At 41.6% G+C, this 20,556-nt stretch overlaps 1 protein-coding gene across 4 annotated transcripts in view; it reads left to right on the forward strand.

Annotated features, from left to right (window-relative positions):
* Positions 1 to 20,556, forward strand: part of PSMF1 (proteasome inhibitor subunit 1) — a 46,666-nt gene that overhangs the window by 14,577 nt on the left and 11,533 nt on the right. For all 4 annotated transcript variants that reach the window (XR_004382859.1, XR_004382860.1, XM_032859000.1 and 1 more), the window contains one exon: positions 9,018 to 9,203. Coding sequence is in view for 2 of the 4 variants with exons in the window: in XM_032859000.1 (XP_032714891.1) it covers positions 9,018 to 9,203 (186 nt within the window). In the remaining 2 variants the exon portion in view is untranslated. The remainder of the gene's footprint in view (positions 1 to 9,017; positions 9,204 to 20,556) is intronic.

Here is a 20,556-nt window from a genome sequence, read left to right on the forward strand (position 1 = left end):
TCGTGAAAACTCCAGTTTTCAACAGCATCAACATATGTACTCATTTGTTTGATCCTAGAATATAGTCTCTGACCTGCTACATCAGTATCAATGAAGAAAAAATCAACCAAATAAAGTTTCAAGTACAGTTTCTTTCCAGTTCTTTTTATTCAGCTGTGTCCTGCTGAGGATGTACATAGTCAGAGTATTATGTTCAGAGGGTACTTAACTCCTTTTCTGTAAGTGTAATGAAATTGTTACGTGGTTAGGCCCAGTTATTTCCACTTTCTTGCATCATAGGGACTTTTTTGCCATCCTCCTTGACCTTTTTGATTTTAGAGGAAGCCTGGCATGAGTGTAAATTCACAGTCATCAGAACAGCCTAAAAACCCTGATTAGAATCCTAATCAGGAATAACCGTTTTGAACCCACCCCACTCCTCTCAAACTTGCAGACCATCTGCCTCCATGATTGAGGCCACCCCTTCATCTCTTCCCCTCTTCCAAGCAGCCTTTGTGTGAGGAGCTCCTTACTTCTGCTCGGCTCACCACTCTTCAGTTGATTCCCCACACAGAAGTCTGACCAGCTTTTTTTAAAAACATGGTCATGAAAAAAAATAAATAAAAATTAAAAAATAAATAAAATAAAATAAAAACATGGTCATGGTTAAAACCCTGGCTTGAAATCCTTCAGTGATACAACCTCCCATACATTAGGCTGGCTACTATCACAAAACAAAACAAAACAAAACAAAACAAAATAACAAGCATTGTCCAGGATGTGGACAGATTGGAATCCTTGTGCGTGGTTGGTGGAAATTTAAAATGGTGCAGCCACTGTGGAAAACAGTGTTGTGGTTCCTCACAAAATTACATTACCATAGAATCTAAGAATTCTGCTTCTGGGCGTATACCCAGTAGCATTGAAAGGGTCCAGAGTACATACTTGTACACTCACGTTTATAGAAGCATTATTCACAGTAGCCAGAAGGTGGAAGCCACGTAGGTATCCACGAATCCCTAGAGCAGACGAATGCATAAACAGAATGTAGTATAGATTCACAGTGGCATACATACAGTGTGGTCTGTACCTACAGTTACTCAGCTTTAAGAAGGGAGGAAGAGCTGGACATAGACCTCCACCTGGAATAACCTTGAGGACATTATGCTAAGCAAAATAAACCACTCACAAGCAAACATGTTATGATTCCGCTTAGGTGAGATACCTATAGTAGTCAGACTCACAGAGACAGAAAATAAAACAGTGGATGCCGGGGCTGGGAAAATGGGACAATAGGGAGTTACTATTTCCTGGGTCCAGAGTTTTAGTTTTGCAAGATGGGGAGCTCAGAAGATGGCTAGTGGTGGTGACTGTAATCTGCACCCTCACACCGCTGAGCTCTATGCTTACGGATGGTTACGCTGCTAAATTTTATATGTATTTTCCCACAATTAAAAAAATTTTTTTTTCACTCTGAAAAATACTCAGAACCCTCCAGTGAGTGTTGTTTGCTCTTAGGATAAAAACAAAATCCTCGATGAGGCCTCAAGCCTAACCCTGGCAACCGTATCCTGTACCACGTCCCCCCCAGTGGCTGTGCCTCGGCCACTGTGCCACACGCACCGCTGCCCCGCTTCTGAGCTCTCCCCTGTGCCTAGAGCACTCTCCCTGACCACCTCACGCAGCCAGCTCCCGGTCTTCCTTCAGTTCCCATTGAAACTTGAGTTCCTCGGAGGAGCCTTTCCTGCCTGCCCACCAGGTCTGAAATTTCATAACACCCTTTTAAGCATTTGATACGTCGGTATTTTATGGTTAGAGTTGGTCACCCCCACCCTGGCCTGTGATATCCTTGAGGGCAGGGCCTGAGTCTGTTCTGCATATAGTGGCCAGTGGAATGAGTGAGGCCAGCCCAGAGCAGCAGCCAGAGTGGGTGCTGCACATTGTGTGAGCCCCGCACCCCTCAGGTGGGTAAGGAAAGGACGTGGAGCCTTTCTTTTGACTTCTTCATTCTGGAATTGTATTGCAGGAGAAGATGATGCAATCTATGCAGGAACCCAGGTCCCATGCTAGGCTCTACATGCCCATTCCAGCGTTTAGTCCCCTTAGCAGTACTGCGAGAAACGATGACAGTGTCTCCATTTATTTATTTATTTGTTTGTTTGTTTTAATACATTTGCTGGGGTTATGTGCTGGGGGAGTGTTTTGTTTTGGTTTTTGATGACTGTGAAATGCAGAACCAACAATGCTACCACTTGTTGTGAGAACAAAACAAGATGTCAGCACAGTGTGCTCAGGGCTGGGTGTAGCAGCTTCTAGTAAACATACAAAGGGAAAAATATCTCATCACCAGGAATCATCTCCATGGAAACTGAGGCTCTGAGAGCTCGGGTATGGATCTGCCTCCTGATCGTTAGGCCCACCCTCCCTGCTCTGTCCTATTGTCAGTGACACTGAACTGCCTATCTCTAATCACCTTCCCCCATCCAGCCCTCCTTGGTAGGTGCTCATGGCTTGTCTTGTCCACACTACGGGGGAGTTTGTGCCCGTTGCCGAGCAAACCCTGATTTCCTAAGGAGTAGGAAACCAGTTCCTTTCTCCTGTGCCCCTTCTATTTCTGCCCTTGCAGGATGATAGCCTATAGGCTGTCTTTGCTGCTACCAAAATGGCAGTGCTACAAAGGCTTAGAAATTGTTCAAGAATTTCAGACTGGAATTCTGCAGGTAAACACACATCCTACATAGAGGGATCAGAGGCCTTCTAGCTGTATCACACACGGCTCATCTGATTGAAAGGAAAGAGGATTTAGATTTTCCCCTTCCACCCAGCTTGGTCAGGGAAGCAGCAAGGTCCCCAAAGTTCTGTGTTCTGAGCAAGAACCTGATTGTTGTAGGGATGTAGAAACCACAGGCCCTTAGATCTTCCAAGCCATTTCACGTGTTACACTTTTGAACCACCAACTCTTTCTTCACAGTATTCTTTAGGATTGACACATTAAAGTGGTAAAAGTAAAATTATTCTGGTGGAAAAGGTAAGGGCAGGAAGTAGAGGTCCCTGGGCTTTCTCTTTTATCCTCCTTGGGCCCCCTTCTGTGAGAGAGAAGATTTGAAATCACTGATCTACTCTAAATTTCTCAGTCATCTTATGGTTATATAATAAAAATGTATTTTTTAATTAAACGTTTTATTTTGAGGGGCACCTGGGTGGCTCAGTTGGTTAAGGGCCCAACTCTTGAGCTCAGTTCAGATCTTGATCTCAGGATCATGAGGTCAAGCCCCGTGTTGTGCTCTATGCTGGGCGTGGAGCTTACTTAAAAATTTAAAAAATCAAAAAATTTTATTTTGTGATAATTATAGTCTTAAATGCAGTTGTAAGAAATAATACAGAGATTCTTTGTATCCTTTATACATTTTACCTCAGTGATCACATTGTACAAAACTGTACAGCTAGGATATTGACATTGATATAAGCCTTTTTAACACTGTAAGGATCCCTCTTCTTCTTCTTTTTTTTTTTTTTTTTTCTTTTTTTGAAAGGCGTGGAAGGAACAAAGGAAGAGAGGGGGAGAGAGAGAGAGAATCTCAAGCAGCCTCCAGCATGGAGACTGACATGAAGCTCCATCTCAACCCTATGATCATGACCTGAGCCAAAATCTAGAGTCAGATGCTTAACCTGACTGAGATACCCAGCTGCCCCCATAAGGATCCCTCCGGATGCCCTTTTATAGCCACACCCACTGTCCCTCCCTATCCCTAACCCCAGCAACCACTTATTCTCCATCTCTAAAATTTTATTTCAAAAATGTTAAGGAACACCTACCTAGGCGACTCATTTGGTTAAGGGTCTGCCTTCAGCTCAGGTCATGATCCCAGGGCCCTAGGATTGAGTCCTGCATCGGGCTCCTTGCTCCGTGGGGATCCTGCTACTCCCTTTGCCTGCCACACCCCCTGTTTGTGCACTCTCTTCGCTCTCGCTGACAAATAAATAAAATCTTTTTTTTTTTTAAAGATTTTATTTATTTTATTTGAGACAGAAAGAGAGATCACAAGTAGGCAGAGAGGCAGGCAGAGAGAGGGGAAAGCAGGCTCCCTGCTGAGCAGAGAGCCTGATGTGGGGCTTGATCCCAGAACCCTGAGACCATGACCTGAGCTGAAGGCAGAGGCTTAACCCTCTGAGCCACCCAGGTACTCCGAAATAATCTAAAAAATACCTTTGCCTTAAAAAAAATGTTAAGTAAATGGAATCTTACAGTATGTAAGCTTAGGCTTATGGGATTGGCTTTTCTCACTCTGCATAATGCCATATGCACTATGAACACTATGGACATAAGCATACCTGAATGCTGTGGACATTCAGGTAGAGGCTTTAGTGTGGATGTAATTCTCTTTTCTGTGATAAATGCCCAAGAGCACAATGACAGTTGCATGTTTAGTTTTTTAAGAAACTGCCAAATAATTTTCTAGAGTGTCTGTGCTGTGTTACGTGTCTACCGCCAGTGAATGAGTGATACCATTTCTCTGCATCTTCACCAGCATTTAGTGGTGTTACTCTTTTTCATTTTAGTTATTCTGATAGGTATGTAGTATTATCTCGTGGTTTTAATTTGTATTTCCCTAATGGCTAATGATGTTGAGCATCTTTCCGTGTGTGTATTTGCCATCTGTGTATCTTCTTTGGCAAAGTGTCTGTTTGTATCTTTTGCCCATTTGCTTTCTTTTCTTTTTCTTTTTTTTTTTAGATTTTATTTATTTATTTGACAGGCAGAGATCACAAGTAGGCAGAGAGGCAGGCAGAGAGAGGGGGGGAAGCAGGCTCCCCGCTGAGAAAAGAGCCCGATGCGGGGCTCGATCCCAGGACCCTGGGATCATGACCTGAGCCGAAGGCAGAGGCTTTAACCCACTGAGCCACCCAGGTGCCCCGTGCCCATTTTCTAATTGGATTGAGTTTTTTTACTGCTGTATGTATGAGAGTTCTTTATATACTTTGGATGCAAGTCCTCTCTTAGATGATGGCTTATAAATGTTTTCTCCCAGCCTATAGTTTGTTTTTTAATTCTCTCAACAGGGTCTTTCACAAAGTTTTTAATTTTGATAATACTTAATCAACTTTACAGATCATGCTTTTGGTGTCAGGAATGCTTTGCCTAGCTTTAGAGCCCCAAGATTTTCTCTTATGTTTTATCCTAAGCTTTTTATAGTTTTGCATTTTACATTTAAGTCTGTGGTCTATTTTAAGTTAATTTTTATGTAAAATGTGAGGTTTGGATAGGGGTTCATTTTCTTGCCTGTGGATGTCCAATTGCTCCAAACCATTTGTTCTTCCTTCTTTCAACTACTTTTGCAGCTTTTTCAAAAAGCAGTTGTCTGTACTTAATGTGCACCTGCCTGCTTTTAGGTTTTCTATTTTTTCTCATTGAACTTTCTGTGTGTCCCTCTGCCAGTATCACACAGTTTTGATTAATGTAGCTGCATAGTAGACCTTAAAATTGAGTAGAATGATTCCTCCTACTTATCTTGTCAGAAGAGTCCGAGCTATTCCAGGGTCCTTGCCTTTCCGTACTAACTTTAGAATAAGCTTGTCTGTGTCAATAAAAACCTTGCTGGGAGTTGTATTAAGCCTATAGATCATTAAATCTATTATGGGGAAAATTGATATTTTCACTATGAACATGGTATATCTCTATTTATTAAGTCTTATTTGAATTATTTCATCATCATTTTGTAATTTTCAGCAAGTAGCTCCTGAACATGTTTTTGCTGTTTCTTTTCTGGAGGAGGGGGGTGATTATAAATTGTATTCTGCTCTTAGTTTTGATTTGCAGGTATTCACTGTTAGTATATAGACATGCGTGTTGATCTTCTATGCAGTCACCTTGCTGAACTCATTGTTCTTGGAGGTTTTTTTGGTAGATTTCTTGGGAATTTCAAGGATGACCGTCATGTCATCTGCAAAAAAGGGAAGTTTTATTCCCCTTCTAATCTATATTTTTTCTTTTTTCTTATTTACTTATTGCTTTATTGCAATGGCTAGAACTTCAGTGTTATGTTATTTAAGAGTGATAAAAGAGAACATCCTTGCCATATTCCCAGTCCGAGGCAAAGCATTGAATCTTTCATTATTTTATTATAATTTTCATTCAAATTCTGACTTTATTTACTGGATTTGTAACAACTAATAGTTGTTCTGTTAACTTACTTAGGTAATGTATGTAAAGAACTTAGAACAGTGTCTGTCACATAGTTAAGTGCTCAGTAAATATTAGTTGTTGTATCGTTATTGCTCCAAATATATGAGCAGCCTTTTTCCAAAACTCAGTATTTAAGGTCCCAAGAACATAATACCTAAATCATATGGGAATTCAATCCATATTTGCCACTTTTACCTGTTCAGTAGCTTCCCAGTTAAAGGGAAATAAACTTAATTTGTAAGACTTCTATCTCTCTTTCCATTCTAGTAAATCTTAAAAGGGGGAAAAAAGTCATAGCTCAGCTTTTGTTCCATCCTTCCCTACTCGCCAGTCTTTCCCTCCCACTTAGCTTCAGAAAAATCCTGCAGTCAGCTCAGGGCTTTCATTATTAAAATGATTGTTATTGTGGTTTTTTTTTTTTAAGGTTTTTATTTATCTGACAGAGAGAGCACAAGCAGGGAGTGCAGCAGGTAGAGGGAGAGGGAAAAACAGGCTCCCTGCTGTGCAGAGAGCCCGCTATGAAAGGCTTGATCCCAGGAACTGGAGATCATGACCTGAGCTGAAGGCAGACACTTAACCTACCGAGCCACCCAGGAGCCTCTATTAAGTATTTTGTTAACTGTGGATTTTTGTTGGTGTTCTTTATGAAGCTCAAGAGGTTCCCTTCTGTTCCTGGTTTGTTGAGTTTTTATAATGAATGGATTTCCATGTTGGATTTGGTCAAATGCATTGGATTTGGTCAAATGCATTTTCTGTATCAGTTGATAGGATCATATATCTTTTCTTTGCTTATTGATATGGCAGGGATTTGTGAATACTGAACCAGCCTTGCATGCCAACAGTGAATTCTGGGGGTGTATGATTCTTTTTAATATATTTTTTAATTCTACTTGTTAGTACTTTGTTGAACATTTGTGCATCCAAGTTCATGGGAAATGCGGGTCTGTAGTTTTGTTTTTTGTGCTCTTTTGTCTGGCTTTGATGTGAGGCAATCCTGGCCTCATAAAATGAGTTGGGAAATGTTTCTTCCTCTCCTATTATCTGGAAATAGCTGTAAATTAGTCTTAATTCTTCTTTAAGTGTTTGGTAGCATTCTCCACTGAAATCATCTGGCTCTAGAGATTTTTTGTTTTGGGTGCTTAAGTATGGATTTTTTTACTGTAATAGAACTCTTCAAATTATTTTATTTTGGCTGAGTTGTTAGTTTGTGGTTTTTGAAGAACTGGTGTGTTCTAAGTAGTTGAAGTTGTTAGTATTCTCTTATTATCCTTCCAGTGACAATACATGTGTTGTAATATCCCATGTCATTCTTGCTATTGGTGATTTGTGTCTACTCTCTTTTTGTGTTTGCCAATCTTGCTAAGAGTTTGTTGATTTTATTCATTTTTTGGAAGAACCTTTTTTTTTAATTAATTTTTCTCTCTCATTTTCCTATTTTCTCTTTTATTGATTTTTATTCTTTATTATTTCCTTACTTCAGCCTTGCTTAGGGCTTTTAAAAAATTTTTTATTTATTTATTTGACAGACAGAGGTCACAAGTAGGCAGAGAGGCAGGGAGAGGGTGGGGGGAAGTGGGCTCCCCCCAGAGCAGAGAACCCGATGTGGGGCTCCATTCCAGGACCCCAAGATCACAACCTGAGCTGAAGGCAGAGGCTTTAACCCACTGAACCACCCAAGTGCCCCCTTGTTTAGGGTTTTATTTGCTCTTTTTCTAGGTTCTTGAGGTCAGAATTTTGATTATCCATTTCCTTCCTCTTTTCCAATGTGAGCATTTAGTACAATGAAGTTTCTTCTCAACACTGTTTTAGCCATATCCCTGCCTATTTTTTTCTAAGATTTTAAAATTTATTTTAAGAGAGAGTATGCAAGTTGGGGGAGGGTCAGAGGGGAGGGAGAGAATCCCAAGCAGATGCCCTGCTGAGCGGAGAGCCCCATCACAGGACTCGATCTCTCAACCCTGATCGTGACCTGAGCCAAAATCAAGAGTCAGCCACTCAACTGACTGACACACCAGGCACACCTACCCCACATAATATGTTATATATTTATTTTTATTTAGTGCTTTGTATTTTTTTTTCATGTCTTCCTCTATGACCTGAGGGTTTTCTAGAATTGGGTTAATTTCCATTATTTAGAGACTTCTATTTTGATGTGTGGTATCATTCCATATGGTCAGAGAATATACTCTATATAGTTTCAGTTTTTTAAAATTTTTAAGATTTGCTTTTTGGCCCAGGATATGGCTCATTTTAAATTTCAGATTTTTAGGAATTCTGGAGCACTACCCACTCATTGCTACCTCAGCCTGCCTCAACACTCAGCTACAGCCCACCGTGCTTGGCTGTCACAGGCAGAGAAAAGAGGCCCAGCGTAGCCTTCCGAGGGCTCTGAGTTGGTGACAAAACTGGACCTTGAGCCCCCAGAGCCCCGCCTACCTGGACCAGGAACCTGGTTCATCCTCCCCAAGAGCCTTGGCCGTCCATGACCCTTCCCATGACCCTTGATGAACACACAATGAGGCTGAGGAGAGGGTTGGGCAGGTACAGAGGAGTAGCCAGTCCAGGCCCTGTGCCCCTGCATTGTCACCTCTTTCTAATGGGGTGGTAAGCGAGGAGAGGCAACTCAGATGCCTAAGAAGCTTAGGCCCAAATCTCGGAGACGACACCGGGCTGTTGCCCCCCTCACACAGGTCCGCCGGGCGGCCTGTCCCCACCCTTGCAAACAGTCCAAGCGCAAAGCGAAGAGCTATCAGGGCCGCCACTGCCATCGCCGCCGCCGCCGCCGCTGCCAGAATAGTGTATACAGGGTTGCCAGCCAGGTGCAAGCAGTTGACACCTCGTCTCCTTCCTACAGGACCTACAAGAACAGTGAGGAACTTCGGTCTCGCATTGTGTCTGGAATCATCACACCTATCCATGAGCACTGGGACAAGGCTAGTGTCAGCAGTCCCCACCGGGAGTTTCCGCCTGCCACTGCCAGAGAGGTGGACCCGCTCCGGATTCACCCACAGCACCCACACACGAGCCGGCAGCCTCCCTGGTGAGTACAGAGCCCCCAGCAGGCAGCCAACCCTTCTGCAGGGTTCTGGCCACAACCACCCTGCCACGTGGCCCCCTCTCTGGCTTCCATGTGTCTGCAACAGATTGTCTGAGTCTTGGTGGATGGAGGCAGAAGTGGAGCATTGAGTTCTGATACAATTCCTAGTCACCCTTACTACCCAGCTTCTTTGTGTTGCAGGGACCGGGGCTGGGCATTTCAGGGAAACGCGGAGATACAGAAGTACCTTCCCAGAGGGGTTGGAGGCCAACTGTCTTTCCCGTTCCATTTCATTCATGGTAGCCACCTAACCTCTTTGACAGCTTCAGAACTTTTGCAAAGCAACATGGGGTATGAGCATGTCTCATCCAAGATCTTAACCAGGTTAGGGTGGCAGCATCTACGACAGGAGACTCGTGCTCTGAGGAAGGAGACGAGAACCAGCAGGAGACCTTAGTCTCTGGCTGAGACAGCGCTTTTCCCAATTTGGAATCCCCAGTGTAGCAGTAATGGGGGCCTGGGGCATCACCATGGGGCCATAATAAGCACCCAGTAAGTGTTCACTGCCATTGTTATTTTATCCTGTTTTGCAATTAACGTATCTTTGTTTAGTTAAAAAATGGGAAATTAATTTATTACAATGAATAATAATTGGTAAGTCTCTTTGGTACTCTTCAGAAATCCTGTGGGGAGGGCGAATACTAAAAAGTAGTTGAAGGGTTGGGAACAGCTTGTCTAATCTAACCTCCTTATTTTATAGACAGGACCACAGGTAAGATGACCTGCCTGAGGTCACCAGCCACTAATAAAGAGACAGGGCCAGGGCTGCAGTTCAGTTGTCAAATCCCAGTGTAGTGCTGTGGCTATGATGTGGCCAAATCTGGTGGCAAGATTTAAGAACAAGCCCTGGATGGCAATCAAGAGGGTTGGGGTGGATTTTTACACCTTAAGTAGATAGTAGTTCTCAGCTGTCTCAGACTCACTGCCCATGTCTAAACAAATACTTTGTGAAATCTCCTTTACTTTTCTTGAAATGATATTCATAGATAATCTAACTGAATGCACACTTCAAAAGGAATCAGTATAAAGTCCTAACTGTAATATAAATGAGAAATAGAGAGTAATTAATAAGGTAATGTCTGTTTGATCATGTAGATGCTTAAGCAGAGTTACACTGGAAAATATAGTCAGACATTTGCACTTGTATATGGAATTATGTAGAATTTGACAGCAACAAAAGCTGGCATATACACATGTATTCAAGCCAAATTCAAATACTATAAACTGCATTGCTGTTATTAACATGACTCTTCTGAAATGATGAACAGTTCTTAGGAGAATGGCAAACAAAATATTAGATGGAGAGTATCTCATTAGACTTGGATAATTTATGAAGGCTTTACACCTCCCTGAACACCTAACAAGACTTTGGAAAGTTGTGTGGGATGCAGGTCATTTTTCTAATGTAGAACTCGTTATGTAGAATGTGCCTTGTCTCTAGCGTCCGCCTCAAGTGCTGTGAGGATCCTCCAACCACAGAGGCAAGCAGGAATCCCCCCAGGGCTTCCATAGCAGCCCCTCGAAGCTCTGCCACCCTAACTAGGAATCAGACCTGGAGTTTTTAATTGTGAAGATAAAACTTCCTAGCCTTGGAAGAATTGAAAGAATCAAAAATAACCATGTTGCAGCATCTCCTGAAAGAACGTACCTAGGCACAAATCATCAACGTTTGCTGAAACCCTTAGGTAGCAGGCTGATGGAGAACTTTATAAAGAATAGATCCAGGCTGATAGCACCTGAGCCCATAGATCAATCTTAACACTAAAAATGGTGTAGCCAGACATTTTTAAGTGTTTTCTGATACGATTCAGCAGTAAGTACACAGCAGCCTGGGTTTAGATCTAACTCCCAGATGAAAAGAAGCATGAGGGATAGAAGAATGAGTTAAATAGACACATGAGAATACATGTGTTGCAGCCAAAACTGGAACATTTTAAAAAACTGAACATTTTTTACAGGATAAATTAACCTTGTTTTCATTGTCAAATGAATGGCATGAGGAAAAAAGGGAGAGCGGGGCTGTTATTAAAAGAGTTATATCAACTAAATACAGTGTTTGTCCTTGTCTGGATCTGTGTGGCCCTGATACCAAAACCAGAGACTTCAGAAGAAAGCTACAAACCAGTATTCCTTTTGAATATAGATTTTTAAATCTTCAACAAAATACTGGCAAAATAAATCCAGCAACGTAGAAAAAGGATTATATACCATGACCAAAAGAAATTTATCCCAGAAATGGTTCGTTTAACATCTGAAAATAAGTTAGTATAATATACCACATTAATGGAACAAAGGACAAAACCACATGTTCATTTCAGTAGAGAAAAAGCGTTTGACAAAATCCAACACCCTTTCAGAATAAAAGCATTTAGCAATAGAAGGAGTTTCTTATTCAATAAATAGCATCTGCAGAAAACCCACAGCTAATATCCTAGTTAAGGAAGAAAGACCAAATGCCTTCCCCCTAAGATCAGGAGTAAGACAAGAATGTCTGCTTTTGTTACTTTTATGCAACATCATACTTGAGATTCTAGTCAAGACAATCACTCGAGAAAAAGGAGAAGTATCTAGATTAAAAAGGAAGATGTAAACAAATTCTTTTACATGAACTCTCATATATAGGACATCCGAAGGAATCTTCTAAAAAAACTTTTAAAATAAACAAGTTCAGCAATGTGACAGGATACATGATCAAAAAACAAAAATCAGTTGTATTTCTGTACATGAGTAAGGAATAATCTGAAAATTAAGGAAATGATCCCATTTATAATAACCCCAAAAGAGAAAATACTTAATAAATTTAACAAAAATTAACTTGTACACTGAGAATTACAAAACATTTTTGAAAGAAATTAAGATTAAATAATGGAAACACATCTGTGTTCATAGATAAGAATTAATATAGGCAATATTCTCCAAATTGATATACGCATTTAGTGCAATCCCAATCCCAGAGTTTCTTGTTTGTAGGTTTTTTGTTTTCTGGGGTTTTTGTTTTTGTTTTTGTTTTCAGAAATTGTCAAGCTGATCCTAAAATTCATATGGAAAATCCAAGAGAACCAGAATAACCAAAGCAATTTTGAAAAAGAAAAAAGACTCACACTTTCCAATTTCAAAAGTTATTACAAAGCTACAGTAGTCAAGACAATGTGGTACTGAAATAAGGATAGACATGTAAAGCCAAGGGAATAGAATTGAGATCTAGAAATAAACCCAGGGGTGTCTAGATGGCTCAATGGGTTGAGCCTCTGCCTTTGGCTCAGGTCGTGATCTCAGGGTCCTGGAATTGAGGCCTGCATGGGGCTCTCTGCTCAGCAGGGAGCCTGCTTCCCCCACCCCCACCCCCACTGCCTGCCTCTCTGCCTACTTGTGATCTCTCTCTCTGTCAAATAAATCAATAAAATTTTAAAAAAATTAAAAAATAGAGATAAACCCATACATCCATGGGCAATTAATTTCAGCAAGTGTGCCAAAACAGTTCAGTGGGGGAATAACAGTCTTTTCAAATGGTGCTGAAACAACTCTATGTCCACAGGCAAAAGAATGCAGTTGGACCCCTTCCTCACACAGAAATTGACTTAAAATGGATCATAGACCTAGGCATAAGAGAACTATAATACTCCTAGAAGAAAGCAGGAATAAATCTTTATGACCTTGACAGTAGTTTCTTAGATACAACACCAAAAGCACAAATTGGACTTTGTCAAAATTAGAACCTTTTGTGCATCAAAGAACAGTCAAGAAAGTGAACAGATAACCCACAGAATGGGAGATAGCATTTATGAATCATAGTTGACTGTAGGCTTGTATCAAGAATACATAAGTCTTACAACTCAGTAATAAAAAAGCCCAGTTTAAAAATGGTTCAGAATAATTAAAGTAACCCATGAGCATGTGAAAGATGCTCAAAATCATTAATCATCAGGGAAACAGAACTCCACAGCACAGTGAAATAGCACGTACTTCTGTATGTGGATGTCCATAGTATATTCATACTGGCCAAAAAGTGGAAATAGTCTAAATACCCATCAGCTGTTGATCAGATCTACAAAGTGACAGGTGTGTACAGTGAAAGTTATTCACCAGTAAAAAAAGGATGAACTACTGATGGATGTCACAACCAGTGTGAGCCTTGAAAACATTTTGCTGAGTGAAAGGATCTACATATTGTATGATTTTATGTGAATTGTCCAGAATAGGCAAATCCATACACACAGAAAGAAGATTAGTCATTGCCAGGAACTGAGGTGGAGGGATTGGTGGGAATGAATAGGGAATGATTGCTAATTGGTACAGAGTTTCCTTTTGGGTGCAGAAAATATTCTTTTTTTTTTTTTTTTAAAGATTATATTAATTTATTTGAGAGAGACTGAGCATGAGAGGGCAGAGGTCAGAGGGAGAAGCAGACTCCCTGCCAAGGAGGGAGCCCGATGTGGGACTCGATCCCGGGATTCCAGGATCGTGACCTGAGCCGAAGGCAGTTGCTTAAGCAACTGAGCCACCCAGGCGCCCAGGTAAAGAAAATATCCTAATAAGAATATTTGCACACTCTGTGAACGTCTAAAGACCACTTCCCTGTATAGTATAACTGGGTGAATTTTGTGATATGTGAAATATTATCTCAGTAAACTGTTAAAAAAAAAAGTTCTAGCCTTGCCTTGGCTTTATTGGAAATGTGAACATGTAACAACAGAAATGAGGTCTCTGGGTTCAGACTATAAGAAAATTGATAATTGCTCATGATTGAGACTTCTGTGTCTTACCTTCAACTAGAGAGTAGTTTGTTGGTACCTAAATGGCATTTTATGGGTTCATCATCGTACCAGCAGAAGTGATTTATTTAAAATAAACTGCCGAATGCTTCCCCCCTTAGAAACAAGGCATAGGTATCAACTCTTACCAGTCTTACTCACCATAGTACTGAAAGTTTTGCTACCACATTAAGATGAGAAATAAAATTAAATAAAAGGACACAGATAAGAGAGGAAGAAATAAAACGGTTCATGTTTACAGATGACCGTGGTCTACGTAGAAAATCTCAGGGAATCTACCAAATAATAGCAGTAGCAACAGTAATAATCATGAGTTCAGCAAGGGTTACCAGCCCAGGGCTCAGAATGAATGTGAGCAAGTAACTCAAATGGGATCACAGATCTAAATGTGAAACTTCATGCTACAACTCACAGGAGAAGATCTTCTGGATCCAGGGCTTGCTGAAGCATTTGTAAGACACTAAAAGCACAATCTGTAGTAGATGTGGTTAAATTGTACTTCATCAAAATTAAAAATGTTTTTGCTCTATGAAAGACCCTGTTAGGAGAATGAGAACATAAACTACAGGCTGGGAGAAATGTTTACAAACCATACATCTGACAGAGCAGTTGTGTCTAAGAAGATACAGAACATTCAAAACTCTACGGGTTTAAAAAAAAGTCCAATCAGAAAATGGGACAAGGATGTGAAGAGATGGCACACTGAAAGGATACACAGATGGCACATAGCACATGAAAAGGTATTCAGCACCATTAGCCATTAGGGAAATGGAAATTCAGCAGTGAAATCCTTCACACCTACTAGACTGGCTAAAAGTAAAAATAAAAATGGTACCAAATGCTGGAGACGGTGCAGAGAATCTCAGTCTCTTACCTGTTGGTGGTGGGAATGTAAAATGGTACAGCCACTCAAGAACATTGGCCGTTTCTTAAGCAAACACTTCCTATTAAGATCTAGGAATTGCACTCCTAGGCATTTATCGTCAAGAAACAAAAATTATGCCCACGCAGAATCCTATAGACAGATGTTCATAGCAGCTTTATTTGTAATAGTCAAAAACTGGAAGCAATTCAGATGTCCCTAAGTTGGTGAGAGGTTATGCACGCTGTGGTGCTGCCCGAGGAATACTCAGCAAGGTAAAGGAGTAAGAAAAAGCCAATTCCAAAAGGTTACAAACTGTATGATTCCACCTTCACAAAACTTTCAGAATGACAGTATTAGTAGATGTGCTAAACAGATCAGTGTTTGCCAGAGGCTAGGGATGGGGGCAGGCTGTAGGTGCGACTATGAAGGTGGGCGAGGTAGCATGAGGGAGCTTTGCGGTGGTATCACTTGGAGAAAACTAGGTGAAGTTGCGCAGGATTTTTCTGCACCCTTTTTCCAACTTCTCATGACTCTTTAATTATTTTAAAATGAAAGGTATTTGAAAATGTAGATGCTAAGGAACCACTTAGGTTCTTAAGTTCAAAGTATTTCTTGAGCTCACTAGGTTTGCGACACTAGATCCAGCCATGGGTGCTTCATGAAGACCAGTGGTGCCATCTGCTCCTGCTGTACTCTCATCAGGGAGGGACAGCGTACAAGGGAGCACGTAGAAGAGGAGCCTGAACCACACTTGGTGTTCAGGGAAGACTTCCCCAAGGAGGGGCTGACCTCTCAGCAGGCTCCTAAAGAATGAGGAGGATGCGTTAGCCAGTGCAGAATGGGATAGGGAGGGTGTCCCAGCATGAAGGCCTGGCCTGTGCAGAGCCCTGGAAAGATAAGGAGTAGAGCCAAGTGGAATGGTGGCGGCGGGGAGGGAGGCAGCAGTAAGACAGAAAGCTGAGACTCATTGTTTCCACATGCCACTCTTAGCACGTGGGACTTGGTCCCTTTTTTTCCGCCACCCCACCCACCTCCCCCATATCAATGAGAGAATATTATATGGCAGTCTGGAGCACAGGCTTTGGAAGTCGATCAGCTAGATTCAAACCCTGACCTTGTAGCTTGACCTGTCCCTCGGTGAGCACATGTTGCCTCTGGGAGCACCTTGGTCTCCTCATCTGCACCTTGAGAATTGTTATGCTGGTCTGCAAGGTCTCTTAGGATTGATATGTAATGGATGTCATGTGTTGAGTTCATTGCTCAGAATATAGTAAAGGTTAGCTACTCACTCAGTGGACCCCATTCAGATAGAAGTGGAGATCAAAACCAGACTGAAGGTGTAATGAGTGGACGGTCCTCCCAAAGACAGAACCTTGTTTTATGTTCTTAAATACCTAGCGTCTTCCCCCCACAAAAGGATTTGATGCCGTGGAGCCACTTAAGCTGTGAGAGTATGGACCTGGGGGTGTGTGGGGTGACTGCATTTAGGCTCAGCCCCTTACAGACATGGTCTCTTTATCATCAACATTGGCTGCATTTATCAAGGAGAGGAGTAATTGCCATTTCTTGGTTGTCGCCATGTTGACCGCCGAACCAGGTGCTTTCATTTATGGTGGCTCATCTTCCAGACAGGCCCGTGAGAAGGTTGGTAGCATCCCTGCTCTACACAGGAGGGGTCGGTAGATAAGGAAGTAGTGTGGCTTCCCAGCTTTACCCAACCAGAAGGGGGAAGGCTGGGCCCAGTCTGCCCTTCCGTGGGTCTAACTCTGCCCATGCTTTCCCCACTGTACCCTTCAGTTTTAGTTCATGCGATAATCAATTTGTGTACAAATCCAATATAGTGAGTGCACACAGTGTGGAGAAAAATCCATCCCCTTGCCGTCCCTCAATTAGGTCTTTCTCAAGCCAGTGTGTCTCCCAGGACTAGGACACTGCACTACGTGAGAGATGGTCAGAGAAGAGGCAGAATGTTTAGGAGGCTTTTTGTCAGCCGCTCACCCCCCTCCACCCACACTCCTCGCCAGCCCCCTTCCTCCTCTGTCGGCACAGATGTCTGTGATGACACCGATTCCTTTATTAGAGCCCCCACCACCACCAGGTTGCTGGGCAACCAGCACTCACACTTTCACCTTTTTGTTTTTTCCTCAAATGCAGGATTTGGGGGGTGGGGCTGTAGGGCAGGAAGGAGGGAAAGAGTGGCACAGGAGCCGGCCCGTCTGGCTGCTGCTGGGTGTTAATTAGCCCATCACGGGAACAGCCGAGGCTTGTACTCGGAGTGGGAAATAGTCAGCCTCTGCCTCCTTCACAGAGGACATGGTTCCATATCTCCCTGCTCGCTTTCCACACCCCATCTTGTGTAGCCCACCCCTGGAAAACTCCAAAAGCAAACACATAGGGTGTCCGTCTTGGGACGGAAAGAGATCTGCTTCCCTAAGTGTGTGGAGATGTGTACCCGGAGTTTGTCAGAGGATACTGGGCGTGACGCAGGCTGCTTCTCAGCCAGCAGGACAGGTGGAGAGGACATTCCATTGTGGTGGAGAATTGATAGTGAAAAGTAGGACGGTCCTACTCCTGAGATCTCTAGGGGGAAGAATTACTGAAAACAACCCATCTGTAAGGGAAGGTCTTTTTTTTTTTTTAATCTAAGCCTAACTTTTGTTGTTGTTGTCTTACAATTCTAACCCATTTCCCTTTGCTCCATCTGTCCTCAGGCAGACCGTATGCCCCAAATCCTATTCGCTCTTTTGAAAAACCAGCTTTTCCTACGCTTAACGGGCTTCACTAAAAATAAATCCTTAGATACAGAGCTCTTGTCATTCAAGATTCATTTTCAGTCCCAATCAGCCTGTCTTTACATATTTTTAATGTTTCCAATATTTTGTGTTCTGCATTTCCTTTTTAAAATTTCATAACCTGTTTACTAAAGTGCTGAGTCTGTCTTTTTTAGTATCTGATATTTTATTTTGCTGATATGCTATAGTTTGCCTAACTTCCACGGGTTATTTTAAGCATGTTCAATTTTTCATTTTAAATAGTAAAGCTATATGCATCTGTATATAGTTTTTTCTTTTGCTTCGTTTGAGTTTTGTTTTCCATGGTGGCAGATCTCAACATTTTTGATCTCAGAAAACCCTCTTGAACTCTGAATTATTGAGGAAGAGTTATTAAATTTTGAATCATTAAAGAGTTCTTGGGGGCACCTGAGTGGCTCAGTTGGTTTAACGTCTTCTGCCTTCAGCTCAGGTCATGACCCAGGGGTCCTGGGATGGAGTCTGGCATTGGGCTCCGTGCTCAGTGGGGAGTCTGCTTCTCCTTCTCCCTCTGCCCCTGCCCCCATTCATGCTCTCTCTCTCTTGCAGTCTCTCAAGTAAATAAAATCTTTAAAAAAAGAGAGTTCTTGTTTGGGTTCTCTCAGCATTTTACCATATTCGATATTATAGCTAAAATGTTAAAAATACACATTTATTCATTCACTTAAAAGTAACAATAATGAACCCGTTATTTACATGGTAACACAACTAAGAAGTTTTTACAAAAATACCTATTTTTTTCCTCAAACATAAAAATTTGGTGAGAATGACTTGTGTCATGTTGTTGCAGACCTATTTATCATCAGGCATGGAAGACAAGAGTCTCATTTCTGCTTCTGCATTTAGTCTGCAGACAGTGATGTTTTTGTTGAAGACTTATCAAGATAGTTATTAGATAAAAGAGTGGTTTAATAATGTTTTCAGGGGTGCCTGGGTGGCTCAGTCAGTTGGGCATCCAACTCTGGATTTTGGCTCAGGTTATGATCTCAGGATCATGGGATCGAGCCCCATGTCAGGCTCTGTGCTCAGTGCAGAGACTGCTTGAGATTCTCTCTCTGTTTCTCCCTCTGCCCCTCCCCCTGCTCGCTCACACTATAAGTAAATAAATAAATGAAATCTTGAAAAATAAAAAATTAAATCCACTGGTGTGTCATGTCCTTTGAGTGGATCTTTAACCCAGGTATGGTATTAGAAGATGGTTTATTGATCATTTGGGAAATATTGGTTCACTGAGTTATGTAGATCTGCTAAAGGCTGACTCATTATCCAATATCAAATCACATTTATTAATATTACCCATCTCTTCACCATCAGTACTGGGAGGCCATCAGATTTGAATACAAACTTCCAAATTGCTGATTTTCACTTGAAAGCTTCGTTTTATCATAAGCAATAATGTCAGTTGCTTTCCTTGCAGTAACAGGCTCATATTGTTTTGAGAAATGTCTTAAATTAAAAAACAAAAAAAAAAGTCTGAATAGCCATGGTTTTTCTGTTAGTCATTCTTTCAAGTAAGAGTGGTTTTCCGTGAAAAAAATGGCCAGTTCAGCTGGCAGCCTAAGTGCAAAAGTATTGATAAGTACAATTGTACTTCTCTATGCCGCAGAAGTGCTTTATGCATGTTTCCCATCTCATTACATAGAATAGGAAAAAGAGGTGTGTTCAAAGATGGCAGTTTTAGAATACTTGGTAATTTTTTACTACCTCATCGAGAACATTCTAAAGTGACACTGGATGCGCATAGTGCGTGGCTGATGGCTTACTGGGGGTGCACGCTCACAGCTAGTTCGGGGCCACTGCTGGGATTCATGCTAAGGCTTCAGTGGTTTTGCTCACCACCGCTTTTGTACCATCAATGCAGATTCAACACAGTGGAAAAAAGCACATAGCTTCTGAGATGAAATAGCTTTGATCTCGTGGACCCCCCCGAAGCGAAAGAGTTTCAGGGACCACTCCCCCAGGATTCTGTGGAGGACATTTTGCGTCCTTTCTTTTTCTTGTTAAAAAAATGTTTACAAGCCCTGTTAGCCATTCCCTTTTGCTGAGGAGTCTTTCACATCTCTTGCTCATTTTTCTCTTTTGTTGTCTGGTCTTTCTATGATTTGTAGGCATTGGTTATATATTCTGGATTTTAGGTCCTTTGTCAGATAAATGTATTACAAATATCCTCCCTGTGTAGCTTGCCTTTTCACTCTGTCAGTGGTTTTTTAAATTAAAATGTTCTTAATTTCTATGTAATCTAGCTTATCAATGCTTTCCTTTTATGTTTGGTGGTTTTTTTGTTTTTGATCTGTTGAGAAATCTTTGCCCTACCCTAAGGTCATGAAGTGTTTCTCATATTTTCTGGACACTTTGTTGTTTTATCTTTTGTGTTTAGATTTATAATCCATTTGAAATTAATTTTTATGTGTGGAACAGGATAGGTTGATATTTTACAGTATTGCTATCCAGTTGATCCAGCACCATATTTTGAAAAGAATTATCCTCTACCTATGCCACCTTAATAATTAAATTTTCATTTTTCACTACTCATGAAGCTATTTTTTCCTGTTCTTTTTTTTTTTTTAATTTGACAGACAGATCACAAGTAGGCAGAGAGAGAGAGAGAGGAGGAGGAGGAGGCAGGCTCCCTGCTGAGCAGAGAGCCCGAATTCGGGACTCGATCCCAGGACCCTGGGATCATGACCTGAGTGGAAGGCAGAGGCTTTAACCACGGAGCCACCCAGGCACCCCTTATTTCCTGTTCTTAAAATTTGCCTTCTTTGCTTTTCCTCTTAGAGCCAAATAAACTTGATCTCTTCAGTTTTTCCCATGGATGGTCAAGTTAGCTCAATAATAATTGTACAGCC

Source organism: Lontra canadensis, unplaced genomic scaffold, assembly GCF_010015895.1.
Source record: "Lontra canadensis isolate GAN:19392208 unplaced genomic scaffold, GSC_riverotter_1.0 scaffold16, whole genome shotgun sequence".
NCBI lineage: Eukaryota > Metazoa > Chordata > Mammalia > Carnivora > Mustelidae > Lontra > Lontra canadensis.